Source organism: Prunus mume, linkage group LG1 (assembly GCF_029339155.1).
Source record: "Prunus mume cultivar Tortuosa linkage group LG1, ASM2933915v1, whole genome shotgun sequence".
NCBI classification, from domain to species: domain Eukaryota; kingdom Viridiplantae; phylum Streptophyta; class Magnoliopsida; order Rosales; family Rosaceae; genus Prunus; species Prunus mume.
In genome coordinates, this window is record NC_142698.1 from 22,699,915 (window position 1) to 22,719,728 (window position 19,814).

At 35.7% G+C, this 19,814-nt stretch overlaps 1 protein-coding gene and 1 long non-coding RNA gene across 38 annotated transcripts; one reads left to right on the forward strand and one right to left on the reverse strand.

Annotated features, from left to right (window-relative positions):
* The first annotated feature begins 3,889 nt into the window (after positions 1–3,889).
* LOC148921339 (uncharacterized) lies at positions 3,890–12,714 on the forward strand. Of its 35 annotated transcripts, none has more exons than XM_089054438.1 (12): positions 3,890–4,139; positions 4,582–4,682; positions 5,055–5,150; positions 7,268–7,418; positions 7,620–7,677; positions 8,844–8,895; positions 9,094–9,172; positions 9,287–9,352; positions 9,553–9,709; positions 10,809–10,905; positions 11,328–11,355; positions 12,349–12,714. In XM_089054438.1, exons 3-12 carry the CDS (start codon positions 5,116–5,118, stop codon positions 12,391–12,393), a joined length of 768 nt encoding a protein of 255 aa, XP_088910564.1. In that variant the 5' UTR covers positions 3,890–4,139; positions 4,582–4,682; positions 5,055–5,115; the 3' UTR covers positions 12,394–12,714. The 35 variants fall into 35 exon arrangements, 23 of the variants coding, with proteins under 23 accessions (XP_088910564.1, XP_088910533.1, XP_088910537.1 ...); XR_016127880.1 differs by adding an exon at positions 11,018–11,072 and having other exon boundaries at positions 3,892–4,139; positions 9,094–9,352; positions 10,809–10,909; XR_016127874.1 differs by adding an exon at positions 11,018–11,072 and having other exon boundaries at positions 3,892–4,139; positions 9,094–9,352; positions 11,328–11,379.
* Positions 12,715–14,794: 2,080 nt separating this feature from the next.
* LOC107880999 (uncharacterized) lies at positions 14,795–19,257 on the reverse strand. Of its 3 annotated transcripts, XR_016127897.1 has the most exons (9): positions 18,643–19,255; positions 17,959–18,079; positions 17,769–17,872; positions 17,421–17,491; positions 17,232–17,297; positions 16,988–17,051; positions 16,513–16,554; positions 16,226–16,398; positions 14,795–15,051 (listed from the first exon to the last, which is right to left on the reverse strand). It is a non-coding gene; the product is annotated as an uncharacterized LOC107880999 (long non-coding RNA). The 3 variants fall into 3 exon arrangements; XR_016127896.1 differs by having other exon boundaries at positions 16,988–17,297; positions 17,959–18,059; positions 18,643–19,257; XR_016127895.1 differs by having other exon boundaries at positions 16,988–17,297; positions 18,643–19,257.
* Between the last annotated feature and the right edge of the window lie 557 nt (positions 19,258–19,814).

Consider the following 19,814-nt stretch of genomic DNA (forward strand, 5'->3'; position numbering starts at 1 on the left):
AAATTGTAAAGTTTCTTGTTTGGGTGACGGATTTAAAACACAAAATTTAACTTTTATTTGTAAATTGATATGTTTCAAAAACTCAATCTCTCTTGGGATTTTAGAAATGACGACTTTTAGATAGAATTTAAAGTTGGGATTTATGATCTCCAAATTCCATGTTTTTTCCTACGCGGAATTTCTAAATTTCTAAATTTTCTTATTCAAACACGAGAATTGATTCATGTCAATTTAGAAATTCTGACTTTGGTCAAAATCCCAAGTTTATTTCCCTCATCCAAATGCACCGTAAAAGAATTTTAGATATAGATGAAATTGAAGTTAGAACTCCAATAACTGCATCAACTCTTTTATGTGGTGATTTTCAGATGGTTTTTGATCTTATAGCTAGCAACCAAAGGTTTGAAAGAAAAAACCTTAATGGATTGCTTTGAGCTTGATCCAATATTACTACGCATAAGCGTGATGAAATTTAATGACAAGGAAGAAGGATTGTTCATATTATTAATACTTGGTCAATTTTTCTTCAACACAAACTTTATATATGATTTACAATATATGCATCATTAATCGAAGATTTTCGAATAGTTTTATTGATTGATTAAAAAAAAGTTTGTATATATCCGGCAACTAATTTCCAATATTAATTGATGGATTTAATTTGAGAAACAATCTTACGTGTTACATTATCATCATATTTAGAAAGACATCAATCTCGTTGGCAAATAGAAGATTACTCATTAATGCATATCAAAAGAAATTTACTTTCCAAATAATAGTAAAAAGAAAAAAAAGAGTTAATGTGTAGTTAGTATAGTAGTTGTGGAGATTCGGGAAAAAAAGAAAAGAAACTAGCAGTGGGGATAGTAAAAAGTAAAAGGCAGTGTAAGTATAACTTAAGTTAAAATCCACCGACCCAAAATATGGGTGTTGATTTAGCAAAGGACCCACTAGTGTAGTAGTTTGGAGTATTTACTCTCTCAGGCAAGGTCTTGGGTTCGAGTCCTAGCATCCGTGTAGTGCGTGTGAGTTTAGTATGCTATTGCCCATCTCAATAGAAAAGATCCTTAAATAAAAAATAAAAAAAAGTATAGCCACGCGGCTTTACGCAGCACTTTTTTAAAAAAATTCTTAATAAATCGTATAGCCGATGACTGTACTATTTATATATATTTGCTTGGATCCCTTTTTTTTTTTTAAAATTTTTTTCCCAGATTTTCTTTTATCGATAAGAGTAGTTTAGAGCATTATCTATTAGCCGGGCAGCGATACTTGGTTTTTTAGTTTTTTTAAAAGTAGTATAGCCGCACGGCTATATCGTTTTCTCGACATGTGGGTGCCTAGTCGCTAGGTGGGTCTTTTTTTATTTTTATAAATTGAATAGGCTATACTCGATTTGTTTTCATTTAAAAAAAAATTAACATGTGCTTTACTCAAGACTTTCTAAATAAATAGTATCGCCAAGCTATACTTTATATATATATATATATATATATATGCTGGGATCCTTTTATTCTTTTAAATTTTTTTCTTCGATTTTATTTTATCGATAATACTATTTTAGAGTATTATTCATTACTATTAGGTCATTACTTGAGTCTCTATTGTCCCCTTTTGATTTTTTTACATTTCTTACTTATTTTAACAAATATGCAAGATGGTGATTTTGCAATCTCTTTGCCAACTAGAACAACAATTTCAAACAAAGATTTATGGGTATATCAGTAAGAGAGGTGCTAGTATTCTTTATGTAAATTGTTGTTTGGAAAGTGAAGTAATTACCAAGAACATTCCAACTCAGCATGCAATTCTCTATGATAAAAAATGTGTGCACTAACCAAATTTAGTAGCACTCGAGAGAACGAGGTAGATCAAAGGCAAACATTCCCACACAAAAAAAATAAAGAGAAAAAATTGAACTCTTATATTGATTTAGTATGAAATTTATGTCTCTTCAATACCAAATTAGGAAATGTTAAAACTAGCAAAGTAATATCTATAAAGTATAAACTAATGCAACAAGGAGGGTCTTTCTTTCTTAATTTTTTATATATTAAATAGTATAGTTATAACATCACACATCGACCAACAGAGAGGGACTGATATAACTTATGTGTACATGCCCACCTCCATCTAGCATGAGGCCTTTTGGGAGTTGCTAGAGAAATCCCAGGATGGGAGACCCACTGGGAAGTTGCTCGTGAGTTCCTAGAAACAAAACCGTGATGGCAGAGAAGGGGGCCCAAAGCGGACAATATCGTGCTACGGCGAAGCCGATCCCGGATGTGACAATTTGGTATTAGAGTTACTCTGTGTGATACGAGTGTCTTGACGAGGACGTCGGGGCTCTAAAGGGAGTGGATTGTAACATCACACATCAACCAACGGAGATGGGGTGATGTGCCTTATATGTACATGCCCACATCCATATAGCACGAGGCCTTTTGAAAGCTCATCGCTTCGAGTCATGGAAACTCCGGTTAAGCGAGTTGGGACTAGAGCAATCTCGGGATGGGTGACTCATGGGAAGTTGCTCATGAGTTTCCGAAACAAAATCATGAGGGCAGATAAGGGGCCCAAAGCAGACAATATCATGCTACGGCAGAGTTGATCCTTGGATGTGACAATAGTTGCTCGGCTATACCTTTTAAATATAATGTATTCAACGAGTATAGCCACCCTGCTATACTACTGCTTTGATTTAAAAATAGTACAGCAGCTAGACTGTTTTTGACATGTGGGTACCTATGCACTAGGCATTCGTTTTGTTTTGTTTTGTTTTGTTTTATTTTTATAAATAGTATAGCCCAGTGGCTATACTCCGTTTTTAAAAAAAAATTTAAAAAATTAGTATAGCCGAGCAGCTATAATATTTCTAAGCATGTGGGCGCCTATTCGCTTGGTAGGTTTTTTTTTTTTTTTTTTTTTAATAAGTAGTATAGCCGCGCATACGTGGTTTTTTCATAAGTAGTATAGTTGCTGCTGTTGGACAAGTTGTGGGATATTTCCCTACTGATATTTGGGCTTCAAAAGCGGATGTTGCAACGGTTGACGGTACATATACTGCTGGGAATTCTGGGATTGCTGCTGCTGCTGTTGTGGAACTACCTGTTGCCTTCCTGGCAATTGCCTTTGAGAAGTAGCAAACATATTGGAGGGTACCCCCTGGCCCATATTCTGCATGTTTTGATTTTGCCCAACAATACTTGGAATAGGAGTCTGGGTTAAACCGGATGAAGGAGGTAGAGCAGATGATAAGCCAGCAGAACTTTGAACTCCAGCAGCTGGAATGTTATTCTGAATGTTCTGTGATAAGAGTTGTTGACGTGGCTGAGATTGATTAGCTGGCAACGGCATAGAGAGTGATTGCCCTTGATTGGGGACTTGGGGTTGCATACCAAAAGACCCTACTCATGTAAAATAGAAAGAGTAAACACCAAATAAACATTTCCAAATAGATAAAAAAGTGAAAAAAAAATTAAGTAAAAAGATATAGCAACCAGATTCCAGTCTTGAAATTTGTTGTGGAATAAAAAGACAAACATTTATTTTTATTTGAAATTTGTTGTGGAATAAAAAGACAAACATTTATTTTTATTTGTAATATTGTTATTGAAATTTGTTGATTAGAATTTATAAGCAACACTTGTCACATTTCATTTATTCGCACCAAGAAGGGCCATAACGATTACAATACTGCCAACTAGAGATGGAATCGATTCGGCAACTGGCCTAATGGGCTCCAACCGATAACCGACCGAGGGTGGTCGGTATACCCAAAAGTGAAAATGCTGCCGACGTCGTTGGCAAATAGAAGATTACTCATTAATGCGTATCAAAAGAAATGTACTTTCCAAATAATAGTTAAAAAGAAAAAAAAGAGTTACTGTGTAGTTAGTATAGTAGTTGTGATATTCGGGAAAAAAAGAAAAGAAAGTACGAGAGAGAGGGAGAGAGAGAGAGAGAGAGAGTGCTGCTTCCTTGGGGACTGTCACCTTAGATTCACACACCTCCAACACCCAAAACACCTCCAACACCCAAAAAGATTGGGGCTTTTCAGATCCGTGGACGATCTCAGATTGTTGCTGATCCATCATTATCATCATCGCAGAGAAAGAGATCTCATCTCAATCTAAAGGGTAAATCTTTCGATACTCTTCTAATTTATTTCAATTCAATTCCATGGCTCTGTTGTTATAAAGTTTGGAGCTTTTTGGCTAAATCTGCTTCAAGATCGTGAATTTTTCAATCAATTTCAATTTCCCTTAAGCTTTCCCTATCAGATTACATGAACACCAACTTTCTATTGCTAAAGTTTAAACCTTTGCGTACGTTGGTCAATTGGTCAGTTTGATTTGAATTTCTTAAGGAACCCTAATTTCATCCAACGTACTTGCAACCACACTTCCTTTATAAAACCATCAGAAAGAGCCTTCCAGAAATTCATATGCAACCACGAATGTGGACTGTCTCGGTCTTTCTTCCTCCACTTTACTCATCCTACCCTTCCCTTTTTCTTCACTTTTTACTGTTCATCTTCCTCTTCCTGACCATGAAAATTGAAATGCTTTTCTGTTTCAGAAACTCAGCTCCTACGTAATGGACGCCTCAGATCACTCCTTCAAAGTTCTGCAGTTGATCTCTCACCCTCACTTTGTCTTTGTCGTCAAGCCTCAAGCTTGGTAATAATATAATTAGAATCTCTTTCTTTTTTGTTTATGAACTGCGAACAGATTACTCTTATTATTGGCCTTGTTTGTTTGCATCTCTGAGACTAGAGTGAAAATCTCTTTGGCACCTTTAAGCATTGTCAAAGTCATTGCCAGGTTAAAGATCGTTGCAAAAAATTAGTTTCAAGCATGTTAATTTGTCTGGAATTTTAATTGAACAAATGTAAGGAAAATTCCTCAGCTTCTCTTTGTTTTGGTAAGTATTGCTTCCAGAGAAGGAAAACTTAAACTATGGTGTTTGATGAAATGAAAATGCAATTTGTAGTCATGTGTCTTTTTTGTGTTGTATTGTCTGACAAGATTTACATGCAATTTTCAATACAGGAGATGAAAAAGAGCAATTAGTGGAGGAGGCTCCCAAGTGTTGAAGCAGTTGGATTTTCAAATGGACATTTTCAGGAACAATGGCATATGCTTGAGGTGAGTGAACAAGCCCTTCAAGAAAGCTTGAGTTTGCATAGAGTTTTCAAGCATCTTTACCTGCCCCCTGTTATGTAGGATTTATGTAGTTTAGCGAAAGCGAAAACGATGGAAAATAGAACAAAAGGGATAGGTCTGGAACCTCTTTTTCTTTCTCAATTTCCTCATCTTTCTCCTCCTCCTCCACTGGAACGCATGCATTTCTACTACCGATGCACATCACATTTTGACCCCTCAATATTCTCACGAGTCCTTTCTCTCCCTACTTTCCCCCCCAAGAATTTTGGCATAACCATTCTGCATTCTTGCAGCCAAGAATGCATATGGCATGGTATCCACACCCGTATCCGCACCGATTGCACCAAGTCCATACTCTGTCTTTCTCACATATCTTGTAAGGGCATTCCTTTTTAGTGCAGATCAAGGGTTTCTCTACCTTATATTTCTTTTTAGAGCATTTGGCTTTTTTAGGGCATTTCGCACCATAGCATTCTTGGGGTCCCAAGATGCCCTGCAATAGAATTGAATGAGTGAGTCATGACCATAATGAGAACCCAACATGTGGAAAGCTTGTTTAGAAAGGATAAAGTAAACCTTATGTTTTATTTATTCCCTTACTGTTAGATTTTTGATATTAGTGCTCAGCTTTGAACATTATCTATTAAAACTTGGTCGGTGGTGTGCAGTGTCGCAGCCCATATAAATCTCATTCATTACAAAGGGGTGAGTTAGCCAAGTTTTAATAGATAATGTGCGAAGGTGGGCACTAATATCAAAAATCTAACAGTAAGGGAATAAATAAAACATAAGGTTTGCTTTATCCTTTCTAAACAAGCTTTCCACATGTTGGGTTCTCATTATGGTCACGACTCACTCATTCAATTCCATTGCATGACATCTTGAGACCCCAGGAATGCTATGGTGCGAAATGCCCTAAAAAAGCCAAATGCTCTAAAAAGAAATGTAAGGTAGAGAAACTCTCGAACTGCACTAAAAAGGAATGCCCTTACAAGATATGTGAGAAAGACAGAGTATGGACTTGGTGCAACCGGTGCGGATACGGTTGTGGATACCATGCTATGTGCATTCTTGGCTACAAGAATGCAAAACGGTTGTGCCAAAATTCTTGGGGGGGAAAAGTGGGGAGAGAGGACTCGTGAGAATATTGAGGGGTCAAAATGTGATGTGCATAGGTAGTAGAAATGCATGCGTTCCAGTGGAGGAGAAAGATGAGGAAATTGAGAAAGAAAAAGAGGTTCCAGACCTATCCCTTTTGTTATATTTTCCATTGTTTTCGCTTCCGCTAAACTACCTAAATCCTACATAACAAGAGGCAGGTAAAGATGCTTGAAAACTCTATGCAAACTCAAGCTTTCTTGAAGGGATAGTTCACTCACCTCAAGCATATGCCATTGTTTTATGTGCAATGGTGAGTATTTAAACTAGATTTTTTAGCTCAAGGGGAAGGAAGAAAAAAAAATTAAGGAGCTGAGGGTTCTGTCAAGTTGATGCCTTCAAAATTATGTTTTACTAATTGATGCCTTCAAAATTAGAGTTTCAATTTTTGGTACTAAGAAATAATTTTGCAATGCTGGTTATATTCCCCAATGAGCTACCTTTAGATGGTGTTATCAAGTGTTTTACTCCTTTCAAAGATCAAGGATGAGATTCATGTTGGGGTGCTTGATTGTTACTTTTGACATTGAATTTTATATCAGCCTTTACAGACTCCTTTTTCTTGTATTGGACAGAACTTGTATTGCTATATCCCATAACGGTCGGTGAGTTTTGTGCAGTTTGAGACACTGAGTGCCACATATTTATGATATCCAATTAAATTGAACATTAACTCAGGGACTCACTTATTGTAGTCAAGCTCGCATGCCCTGTGATATGCATAGATAAATTACATTAAGTGCTCCATGAACGATTTGTGTACTGCAGCCACTCCCATATGTATTACTCCATTAGGCATGTTTCTGTTATTTAGTGGTGATCCTTTTCTTAATAATCTTATTCCTAGTTTTTAGCAAGGTTCAAACTTTTCACTTTTGTGTTTGCAAGGTTAATTTATTTTGCTTCTTTCCTGATTCTGAAGTAACTGGCTCGAATTCTAGTTGTGGCATTGTTAGGAAAAATATGTCCCATTACGCTGGGTACGTGGAAGATGAATACGAAATGGAAGATGTAGATGGTGATATGGATGACGAGTTTCGTGGTAGAGAAATGGGCGGCTCAGATTCTGATGTTGATGAATATGACTACTTGGTTTGTGACATACCTATATGCTTTATGAGATATATGACATATTCACAGCTTCAGTAGATATTGTTATTTATAATCTTACTCCCCTTTATGATATGGGTCTGTGTTCACATTATTAGAATTTTTTACGGGTGTTGTATGTTTCAAGTTTCTCTGTGGTTAGTTTTGTTAATAAATATGAGCAATTCTATGGACCTCATGCAGAATAGCAAAGCAGCTGATACAACTGCTGCTCAAGCAAGAAAAGGAAAAGACATCCAAGGTATTCCTTGGGATAGACTTAGCATTACTAGAGAAAAACACCGCCAAACTAGGTTAGAACAATACAAGAATTATGAAAACATTCCTAATTCTGGAGAAGGGTCAGGGAAGGTAAAGATTACTGTTTCCATTTTCGTTTAGACGTTATGAAATTTATTCAGTGATGTGGAAGTGTCAGTTTCGACTACTAAGAGTAACTTGATCGTGATTCTTTTCTCTTTGGCAAACCGGATGGCAAAGATACAAATCCTTTCTATTATGAGTTCAGAAGAAATGCTAGATCAGTGAAATCAATCATTCTTCATTTCCAGATGTGCTGAGGGCAAGTCTGCCTTATTGGCTATTTTCTGCATATTGTGAATCTTTCGATGAATTTTTGTCACACTACAACAACAGCTATATTCTACCTCATTGATTGATTACTTACTAGGTTAATTACCTCGTATAAATTAGTTTTCGTTACTCTTTTCACTCGAAGATGGATTGTGCAAGTTTTGCAGGCAACATTATTTCTCCAATGAACTTGGAGACCCTTGTTGTGGCGAGTAAGCACCTAAAAACAACTGCACACCATAAAATTTCTACCACCCATCCACTTTGTGGGAAATGGCCTTCTATGCCACCCTTTTCATAATTTTAAGTGAAAATACCACCCATTCTCAAAAATTGTAAAACTATCACCTATAAATATATATTTATTGTCCACTTATTGCACAGATATCACTGTTACAGAAATTTTGGTCCCTCTCAGCTCCCTATGCACTCTCTCTGCGTTCGCTTGCTCTCTCTCTCTCTCTCTCTCTCAGCTCTCTCTCATAGTTCTCTCTTCCTCTCTCAGCGCTTTCTCTCTCCATCGACCACCACCACTCTCTTTCTCCCTCTGTCGCGAAAACCTAAACAACACTCTCTTTCTCTCTCTGCAGTCAATGTTAGGGTTTGTTGAGGGGGTTCTTGAAGGTGAAAGAGAGGGTTTCTTCGTTAAATGCTCTCTCCCTTCAACAATCTCTCAATTCCCTCTCTTTTCATGTCTTCAATCGACGTCTTTCTCTTCTCCTCTGCTCCTTCAGGGCCTCAAAAAACCCTAATTCTTGGTTTCGATTCTGACTTTTTTCACATACTTCCTCCTCATTCTCAATCCTCTCAGACAAAATTCGTGCTTTTCTTTAGGTGTTTCTGGGATTTCCAATTTGGTTATGTGCGCAAAACGAGTGATTCTAAGGTAGGTTTTGTATTTGTTATTGACTAGTTTGTCTTTTTGTATGGTTTTCATTTGAGAAGGATAATTTCACTAACTTGTGACTGATTTTGTGAAGTTTAGTAATTAGAGAGATTGTAAATTTCTGTATTTGAACTGTGAATTACTTCATGCTTGGATGAAACTTCTATTGGTCTGATTGATTTTACTCTATTGATGTAGCCTCTCCAATCAATTTCCAAGTCTGGAATTGCATAACAGAGAGCAGAATGGTCGGGTTGATGATTTATCAGCTTCTAAGGTAAAGGGGGAACTACATAAGTGTTTGAATGAGCCTGTTACAGTTGCTACGGTCTTGTTGCCTCGTGGTTTAATCAATTCAGGGAATCTGTGCTTTCTCAACGCAACGCTACAGGCTCTTCTATCCTGTTCTCCTTTTGTTCAGCTTCTGCAGGAATTGAGAACTCGCAAAGTGCCTAAGGTTTCTTTTGTTTATTCGATTACTTTGCATTTACGTGGTTTTAGTAGAATTTCAATTTGCAAATAACAAAATTGATATAGATTGCTGATCTCAGAAAATAGGAAGCTACCTTGCCTATGCTTGTTCTTTTTGTGTCTAATCACTTAACTAATATGTTGTCCATTTGAATTTGAATTTATATAGATTGGGTGCATTTGCAGAGTTCGTCTCTGAATTTGACATGCCTAGTGGTTCAAGTTCAAAGAACAAAGATGCAAGTGTTCTTGAGACTGGTAGGCCTTTTAGCCCTGCCATGTTTGAAGGCGTTCTTTAAATTTTTACTCCAGATGTACGAACTAGCATCTCGGGCAGGCCAAGGTGTGTATCTGATCTAGGTGAATAATTTTCTGTTCTAGGTTTTGTCTTTTTGTATTTTTTTATTTCTATGTTGAGCCTTCTTATTGCAAATTTAATCCTTGATGGTATTGCTGGCTGAAATTGTAAGGCACGATCATTGCAAAAAGATTTAGACACATGCATCTATTTGTGGTCACAAAAGTTGTCCTTCCTTGCCACTTTTTTTCTTTTAAATCCCTTATGCACTGTTTCCTTTCTTTCCTTATATTAATATCTTTTCACTATTTCCAAATAAACAAGAAAGGTCAGACATGTAGCACAATTTTGTTACTTTGTGATTCTCATAAATCTTGTATTGATCGGTAATGGTTTTCCTTCAGTATTATTAGGCTTGTTTGATAATTCTCATGCTTTACAATTTGTCTGATGGCTTGAAAAAGTGCCACTGCCTGACATAGCCCATGACTAAAATGCCTGCTGTTACAGTGTCTCCACTTAAATTGTTTATTTTCTGAAAACATGTTACACTTTTTTCCAATTTATTTCTCTGTTTGTGGTTTATTACACCTGTTGCAACCCATTTAATGTGAAATAATGGGTTAGACTGAGATATTTTAGAAGTTAACTTGTGATCGGTAAAATGTTGTAACAAATAGGTTAACAATCTTCTGTACTATTCTGAGTTCGCCAATATTTTCATGGACCAAGGAAAGAAGAAACCTAGAACACCTCAAGAGTAATTACCAAAGGGTTAAATTTGCATTGTTTAGTTTCTTCTCTGTCTAGTGTAAATATTTATGTCGGCATGTCTATATTCTACTTTCACTACAAGAAAATGGGCCTAAGTTGACACTTCATTCTTTTATATATTTCAAGTTGTTTTTCTGATTGGATATTGTGGGTGTTGTTATGGATTCTTATTTTGCCATTAATTTCAGTTATTTCTATGAACCATATGATTTTCATTTTTGAGACCTTGAGTAGGACAGTTTCTGGTTTGGTTTGCCTTTGTATCTCTCACACTAGATGCTGATAAAGCCTCCTTCCAAGGAAAATTCCATTTAGATTTAGTTAGGATTTTATTACTTTTTATTTTTATTCTGATAACTCGGTACTCTAGTTTTTTCACTGGTTTTTGATAACAAGGATGATGAAGTGCGAGTCAGCAGAACAAGTGTGACCTTATTGTCAATCTTAAAACTTCAGCAAACCAAAAAGTAGGTAAACTTAGTTTTCATCCCTTTCAAGCTTGTTCTGGTGCTTTGGATTTTGGATTGCCATATACAATTTAATAAGTTAAGTTCTTTACTTTCCTTTTGGTCTTGGCAGTTGTTGTGGTGGGATAGTGTAAATTTTAAATCCAAAGCTTTTGACTTTGATAATGGTAATAAATTTGCTCATTTTATTAAAATAATCATGAATCATCATTTACAACATAGGTCAGATTACAAATGTTGGTACTACTATATCTGCTTGTTTTTGTAATTAGTGGGGCTAATCCTGATGGAAATCAGTTTGGTCCTGCATAAGTCCTTCATCCTGATGATGTCCTTGCTTTTTTTTTTTTTTCCTCATTATTGATACCTTAGAATGTATAATGCTTTTGTCTAATATATGTACGCATTAAATTTGTTTGCAGGTTAGGAGTATCTGTCTTCGTAGAGAAGGTGCTGACATTCATGTAGATGTTGGTTTGTGTATCACTCAAATATTGCTTAAATATTTTACTTCTTTGAAGTTCTTTATATGCTTTAATACGAGAAACTCTTGAAGATTGAGTATATGAGATGGAGAAATAGAATAATCTCTTTTAACTTTGGCAATATCTAATTGTTTTTAGGTCACCAACAAACTCAAGTGTAAGAACTCAAATGGGTTTCATTGGTTTTGTGTATTTGGATCGTTTTTCTGATTGGATATTTTGGGCTCTGTTTTAGGTTGCTTGTTTGCAATTAATTTTGGCTATTTCTATGAACCCTATAATTTCGTATGGGAAATTCAAAAGGGAAAGAAGGTTTGACTAAATTTTCATATGGCCCTTGAAAGAATGCATGTCCTACTTGAACAAGAAAAGTATATGATCGTTTTTGAGTCTTTACACTCTTTGGCTGACCTTGTCCAAGCAAGTATTGGATGTTTTATAGGAACAACAAATTAGTGAAGTACTCATCCTAGCTTCAAATCCCATTGGGAGTTAAAAATGATAACTAGGATTTTAGTTTAATAGAAGAAGTCACTATTTTGTGCAGTGTATATATTGCTAGAATTTATCTGTGATGCACTATGTAAAGTAAAGTAGGTTTTATACCAATATTAGTCCTATCACGGTTCTTGAATATTCATGTTAATGACTTTTCTTGAGAAATCTTGTACTTGATAATTTCTAATTTTCTGTTTACATGTTAGAAGAAGATATTTTGTCTATTTATATATTCTTCCTTCTGGATGGTGCTTAGGACTTATAAGTTTTGGGAAGTACTCATAATTGTACTTTCGCCTGAGTAGGAATTTTTTTCCCAGTTTGCAAGAATTGTTCATCAAATTTATATAAGTTTGTAGATAGCACAAGCATGCACCTTTGAAGAAGCACATATGCGATTCTCATCCAACCAATTTCATTGTAACAAATTATGTATCTCTGACTCTGTTTTTTCCCTCAGGCTGGATTAGCTCTTGGAGAGTTGCGAAAGGAAAATAATTCCTAAGAAGCCTTTGGCCAGTAACTAATCCACCTTCAAGTCAAGAACATCTTTTACATCCTCAACTTTTACAGAAGCCTCTCCGCCCATTCCTTGCTCGAGGGTATTTTGACGATGTAGGAGTGTAAAATGTGATTCCATTAAGGACGTCGTGTCCTTTTTGTAATATGTTGTAGATTATGAATATATAGTGGGAATGTGGAGTTTTTGTATTGCCTTTGGATTGCTCCCCTATTGTATTTGTATTGTCATAGTATTGCCATTGTAGTGTCGTGGTATTGACTGGTTATTGCACTTATATTTATTTCTTATCACCTGTTTTTTCAAGTCTATCTTGTGAAGGAACTTATAAGGATATTTTGTAAAAGAAAACGCTTGATTGTATTAGTTTATTTTGTAAAGGAAAATGTTAGATCATTATTCATTATCATATAAATAAGGTATAACAAGCACCGTATATGTATCTCTTCAATATGATTGATTCATGTTCAGCTATTGCTGTAAGAATGTGATTCCATTATTGCTTTTTTATTGATTATTTATTATTGTAAGAATGTGATTCCATTAAGGACGTCACGTCTTTTGTATAAATCAAACTCATAGTTGCTTTCCCTGCAACAAATTATGTTAATTAAGAAAACCAACCAAAAAACAATAAACAAAAGCAATTTGTATATTGTATTCGAAGGGATGTATATAATGCCATAGTCTAACTGAAGTTGTATTAATTTACGTCGAGCCATCCTTAGCTTGGGGTGGTTATCATTATCAGTATAGAATTTTGTATTTATAATTTAAAATTCCATTATAATAAGGTGGAAAATGTGAAATGTGCATCATATCTCAATCTCATCATTGTGTTTGCAAAATGATGCATGCCTCAGCTACTTTCAGTGTCAACAATATCTCCAATTTCATAGGGTATGTATATCATTGGCAGGAAAAATGTAAGGGGAAATGTCTGATATAATCACTTTCTATTTCTTTCTGCAGTTTCGTCTTGACAATTTCTGTTTCTTTCCCCTTTTCTTTTCAGATTACACAAGAAAAAGAAAAGCACCCAACTTGTTTATTGTATTTGTATTGCGTTTTTATTGCGTGTCTATTGCCACTTTATTGCTTGTTTATTGCTATCGTATTGCTTTTGTATTGCATGTCTGTTACCACTTCATAATCTACGTGCCATTACTTTCATATGGTTTTCGTTTATTGCTTTTTGGTTGGTTTTCTTAATTAATATAATTTGTTGCAGGGAAAGCAACTATGAGTTTGATTTATACAAAGGACGTGACGTCCTTAATGGAATCACAATCTTACAATAATAAATAATCAATAAAAAAGCAATAATGGAATCACATTCTTACACCAATAGCTGAACATGAATCAATCATATTGAAGAGATACATATACGGTGCTTGTTATACCTTATTTATATGATAATGAATAATGATCTAACATTTTCCTTTACAAAATAAACTAATACAATCAAGCGTTTTCTTTTACAAAATATCCTTATAAGTTCCTTCACAAGATAGACTTGAAAAAACAGGTGATAAGAAAGAAATATAAGTGCAATAACCAGGCAATACCATGACACTACAATGGCAATACGATAACAATACAAATACAATAGGGGAGCAATCCAAAGGCAATACAAAAACTCCACATTCCCACTATATATTCATAATCTATAACATATTACAAAAAGGACACGACGTCCTTAATGGAATCACATTTTACACTCCTACATTGTCAAAATACCCTCGCAGCTCTTTCTCTCTCTTGGCTATCTCTCTGTCTCTCTGTAGTGCAACTCTCTGTCTCTCTCTTTGCTCTCTTTCTACAACGCAGCTCTTTCTCTCTCTGCCTCTCTCTCTAGCTTCGTTCTGTCTTTTTCTCCCCCTATTCGCTCTCTTGCTCTCTATCTCTTTATTCATACCTTCATTTTTTTGTAAATTATTTTTCAGTTGTTATTATTTTTTAAAATAATTTCTTACAATGTCTTATGGTGCAATTATGATGCACCTGACTGCCTGTTTTTGAAAGGCACGTTGTTTCTTTCTCCTCATCTTCTTCTTTTTGAATGAAGTATGGCTTAAACCGTAAACCCATTGATGAGCTGTAGTCAATATACATACAATATAATAGCAATATTAGGCCAATATACATACATTAGAGAATCAATATTAGGGCAATATAATCGCAATACGACAGCAATAGCATCACAATATACATGCAATACGGTGGCAATATGCATACAATATGTATACAATACATAGGCAATATTAGTACAATACACATGCAATAGGACAGAAATATTAAGTCAATCTACATACAATACACACACATCCATTACAGACTACAATTTAGACATGGAAAATAAATCGCCACCGAACCCTAACAATACTATCCTGCGAAGTAAAAATTATTTCTTTCATAAAACTTGAAAATTCAATTGTTATTACATAGTCAACCAATCTTTGCTCTATTACATACATACTTCCTACCTATAATTATAAATAATGGAGAGCTCACAAATTCTACTAATTTGATCTTAACTTCATCAATTTGTTCTTCGTTGTATGAGTTAGCTCTCCCTTCTTGCACTTTTTCCAAGCTGTTCTATTCTCCTCCCGTGTAGCAATATCAGCAACAACAGGTTATCTACAGCAACAAGAAAGAGAGAACCATTAAACAAAAAGAAAAATTCATGAGAGACAGAGAGAGATAGAGCAGCTGAAAGTTAATATTGAAGATAAAGTCAAGAATTAAAAATAGAAGAATAAAAAAATACATGGAAACTTCAACCATGCTGATATACTAAAAGAAACTTATCCACCAGACCTGTACCAAACAAAGAATAATTATTTACAAAAATATTTACACTAAACTCAGATTCCGTGTATGGATCGCCAATGGTGAAAACGAAAATATAGGACCCGCATACTATCAGATTCATTGAGGGAGAGAATTACGTTCCTTTTGAATATGAATCGATGTGCAACTCCAACCATCATTTCAAAGGTCAACATCAATTCATGCTAATATAAGGATGGATAACAATTGTCGTGTCCATGAGATTCGAATTCAGGATTACTTTCAATGAAGTGGAGACTCTGTTATTAGACCAAATGGCCATTGACATACGATATAATAGCAATATTAGGCCAATATATGTACACTATAGAGGCAATATTAGAGCAATATAACCACAATACAATAGCAATAGTATTACAATATCACCTATAAAAATATAATTATTGTCCACTTATTGCTGATTTTTGACATGTTCAGAAATTTTGTTCTCTCTTAGCTCACTCAGCTCTCTCTCTGGCACATCTCTCTTTCTCTTTGGTATCTGTCTATCGCAGCTCTATGTCTCTCTTAGAGAAGCTAAATAAGATCATAGCAAAATAAAAGGCTACAAAATCAAGTGAACCTATAGCTAGGGAGCCCTGTAAGGTCCTGTGAAAAGGCAGTAGTTGCAAAAGAAGGAACAGAATCCCTCTTGTGGGAGCCAGATTAGTCCACCCTGTAATCAGCCAAACAATATGATTGTTTATCATAGATGAGTTTTCTAGTAGTAATCAATTTTACTCGCAATATGGATAAGTACTATATACTTATTTCACCAGTAATAAACTTTTAACACTTTACTTTGCTTCCTTCTACCTCTCCCTAAAATTTTCCATGCTCTGCCATCGCTGAGCAATGGGCTAGGCAACTCGGAAATATTATCTAAATCTATTAAGTAGCCTAGGATGCACAAGAAACAATAAGCAACAACAGTTTTACAGTTTATTTGAAGGTGATTTCGTTAATAAGGACAGAATAGTACCCTAAATGCAGGGTGATGTCAGAATCTCCATTCTCAAATGCAAAATTGCTGACCAAATCTGGGTTTGTGAAACCATGGTTTACAAGGGATTTCTCTTTTTCCATCGGATAATATTCCAAATAGGATGGGACTGCACGGTCAGTTTGTGGAAATAAACACCGAAGCTCCTCATCCTACAATATAAGTATAGGCCATAACAGATACATTACATAATATACAAATCACTCACAGGGAAGTAAATGTCAGAAACTGATCAAATTTTCATTAGCAAGAAGAATGTTGTTTACCTGTCTGCGCAACATTTCATTCTCAAGTATAGCACGTTGTTCCTGGAGGAAACAAATAGCTTCAAATTAAATACCGGGTAAAATTGTCCGTTTTGTTGATAATAAATAAATAAACTTAGTCTTTTCTATACATACCAGTGTAGATGCAAGGTCATTGTGCAACTTATACCATAAAGCCAAGCTTTTAAAACCAGAACATAAGTATATAAGGAAAAACTTTACATTATAGATTAGTCACTTTCTTCCTTTTCCTGTCACTTTTCGTTGTCATATCCCTTCCTCTTTTTATTTTTTCTTTTCTTTTCCTCTAAATCATTGTGATTATCCATACTTCAAAGTAAAAGTAGCTTAATCGAAACAAAATAGTATCTTTAGTAAACTTCAAGAAAAACTGCAGCTTTCATATGTTTGGAGAAATGAATTTTCTGTGACCCTCCAAGTTGCATAAATTAACCACTCACAATACAGTACATACTTAGTTGCTCAGCTGATACATGACCACTCATAATTGAAATTCCTCCCAACACCACTGCAATAATCTGTAGATGTGATTTGACAAAGCGGAGTCAAATAATAGATTTTCATTTAAATGTAATAACTTGAGACATTTTCCTTTCTCACTTCAGAAAACCAACAACTTAAGCCCAATACCTTATGATAGTTAACTAAAAAAGAGCCAAACCTGCGTTGAATGATAAAGAGTACTGAAACTCACTCACCAGAATCCATAAGCCACACTCTCTCGAATGTTTACAAAAGCAACTTTGACTAGCCATTGCTTGAACCTAATATCACATAGGATGCATGCTTTAGGTGTCAGAATTCTCAGATTTTCTTGTGCTATGTTTATTAGAAAGACGGCAGTAAAAAGAAAATGCCTAACAGGAAATTAATAGTAAAATATACACCTTCCAAATTCTTTTCTTTCAGTTCCATAAACCCGGACAGTTCTCATCAAGGAAAATGTTTCTTGCGCAGCCTACATTCAAATAGGAAAGTGATCAACCAAAGAAGATTAACATAAATTTTGGAGCATTTTGGATCTATAGTCTGTCTATACTTCATTGGCACCAGCAGTGAAGTCTTGGACTAACTTTGCAGCTTCTTTTGGTACTTATATATTGTTATAAAATATAAAATAATCAAATATATCACTTCTTCATTTATTGTTATAGCAGAACTTTGCGGTATAAATAACCTCAAGCTTCGAAAAATCCAAATCAGATATAAAGTAGAAAGAAGGTAAAGAAGCTTACTATTCATAAAGAAGAAAAATCATAGATAACACACAGCAGATAAACAATGTTGATAATGCGAGAGGCCGAGATAATATCAGCAAATTGATCAGTGCACCTATCCCCTGAATATAGAAAAACTGTAACTTAGACTAGACTATTAAAAAAATCAAATGCACATTTGGGGGAGGGGAAGGGTAAGAACCACAACCTGAAGAACATTGCGTAAGATCAAACTAATATCATTCGCAATAACAAGAGATAATCGTTGACAATCTGCCCAAGTCGCTTGTCAAATCACCAACTGCTTCTCTGTCAAAAAAGGATATATCCTACGTACATCAAAGATTACACCAAAATAGAGTACATAATTGAATAAAATCGGAGATCAAGCAAGTCAACATTGCTTTAAATAAATTTGTTGACAATTGGCACACCCAATTGTTGCAATTACTAAATGAAACACAAACTTGGAAAAGAAGAACTGAGTAAAGAGTTTCCCTGAGATGCTTCATCTGCATTATGATGTTTCGAGCAGCAGATGGTGTATAAAGAAATTAGATAACAATCCCGGAAATAAAAAAAATTGATAAAACCATGCTTTCAAACAGAGAAAGCACAAATGCACAAATCTTCTGGGCACAAACTTTCAACAAAGTCACAATCTTTTGCATTTGATTTCTGTGAACAGTGCCTTTTCCATTTACGAACTTTCAACAAAGTCACAATCTTCTGGGCACAAAACAAATCCTAACCAATTTCAAAGCAACCTCTAAACCCTAAAACCCTAAACCAATTTGGAAGAAACCCCTAAACCAATTTCATACAAATCTATACACTATAAACTAAATTCACAAAAACCCCAAATTTCTAAGAAAAGGAACGTGAACAGTACCTTGTGGATGTGAACTATGGAGTTAAGCTTGGATGGCTGAGGGAGTGGCTAAGCTTTTATTTTTCTGGGTTGGCCTTGTAAGACCAGATAACCCTAGATAGGGGATAAAGATTGAGTTTTTTTGTTGAGAAATTGACACAGGGATGGATTTCGCGAGAGTGGGAGAAACAGAGTGGTGGTGGTCATGGAGCGACGGTGGAGAGATAAAACGCTGAGAGAGGAAGAGAGAACGCAGACAGCCACTGTTGAGGGAGAAAGATGATTGTCGTCGAAGAGAGAGAGGTACACGAGGGAGAGAGACGGTCGAAGAGATAGAGCGAGTTAGAGAGAGAGAGCAATTTCTGAAAAACTGATATGGGTACAATAAGGGGACAATAATTTTATATTTATAGGTTGTAGTTGTACAAAAATTAGGAAATGATGGTATTTTTAGTTAAAATTAGTAAATGGGTGGCATTGGAGGTCATTTCCCTATAATTTATCAGTTCCAAGCTTTGAGACCCTCAACCCAATCTGTGATATTTGAAATAACTCCAGCCGCAATTCTCCAAGGCTCCAACCTTTCCAAATCTCGACCGCCTTAACTACTGGACCCCAGCCCAACAGATTCAGTTGCAACAAAACACGCAATACCCGGCCGAGATCTCCAATATCCCGCCCGCAAGTCCTTGGGCACCAAAATCCGCCGCATAAACTTTGCAGTTCGGCCGACAATTTCTTTGCAAGCTCTCCAAGCCCCCAACAGACCAAGTCACGCCCTGCAACCCTCCGATTTCTGCCCCATTGCAATAGATCCGCCGTGATCTCCAGCCGTCCCGGCGTGAACTCCAGCAGCCTAGCTAAATCCTTGATCTCGCTAACTTCACCCACCGTGCCCAAAGAAAACCCGCCGCAACTTCAGCTCCCAGCCCCGCCATGATTCCAAGAGTCTAGCGGCCCGTGTCTTTGAAAGGTGCCCGGGTGATTTCTCAACACCCCCAAACACATGTCAATTAAACTTGTCGACAATTTTTCACTAAGTATTGACAACTTATTGCAAATGTGCAATTTGAAGGGTGGTGTTTTGCATACAACTTTATATATATATATATATATGTGTGTGTGTGTGTGTGTGTGTGTGTGTGTACCGGCCTTCTACCTGCCCTAGTGCTTAAGTGCTAGTGGTCCTAGTT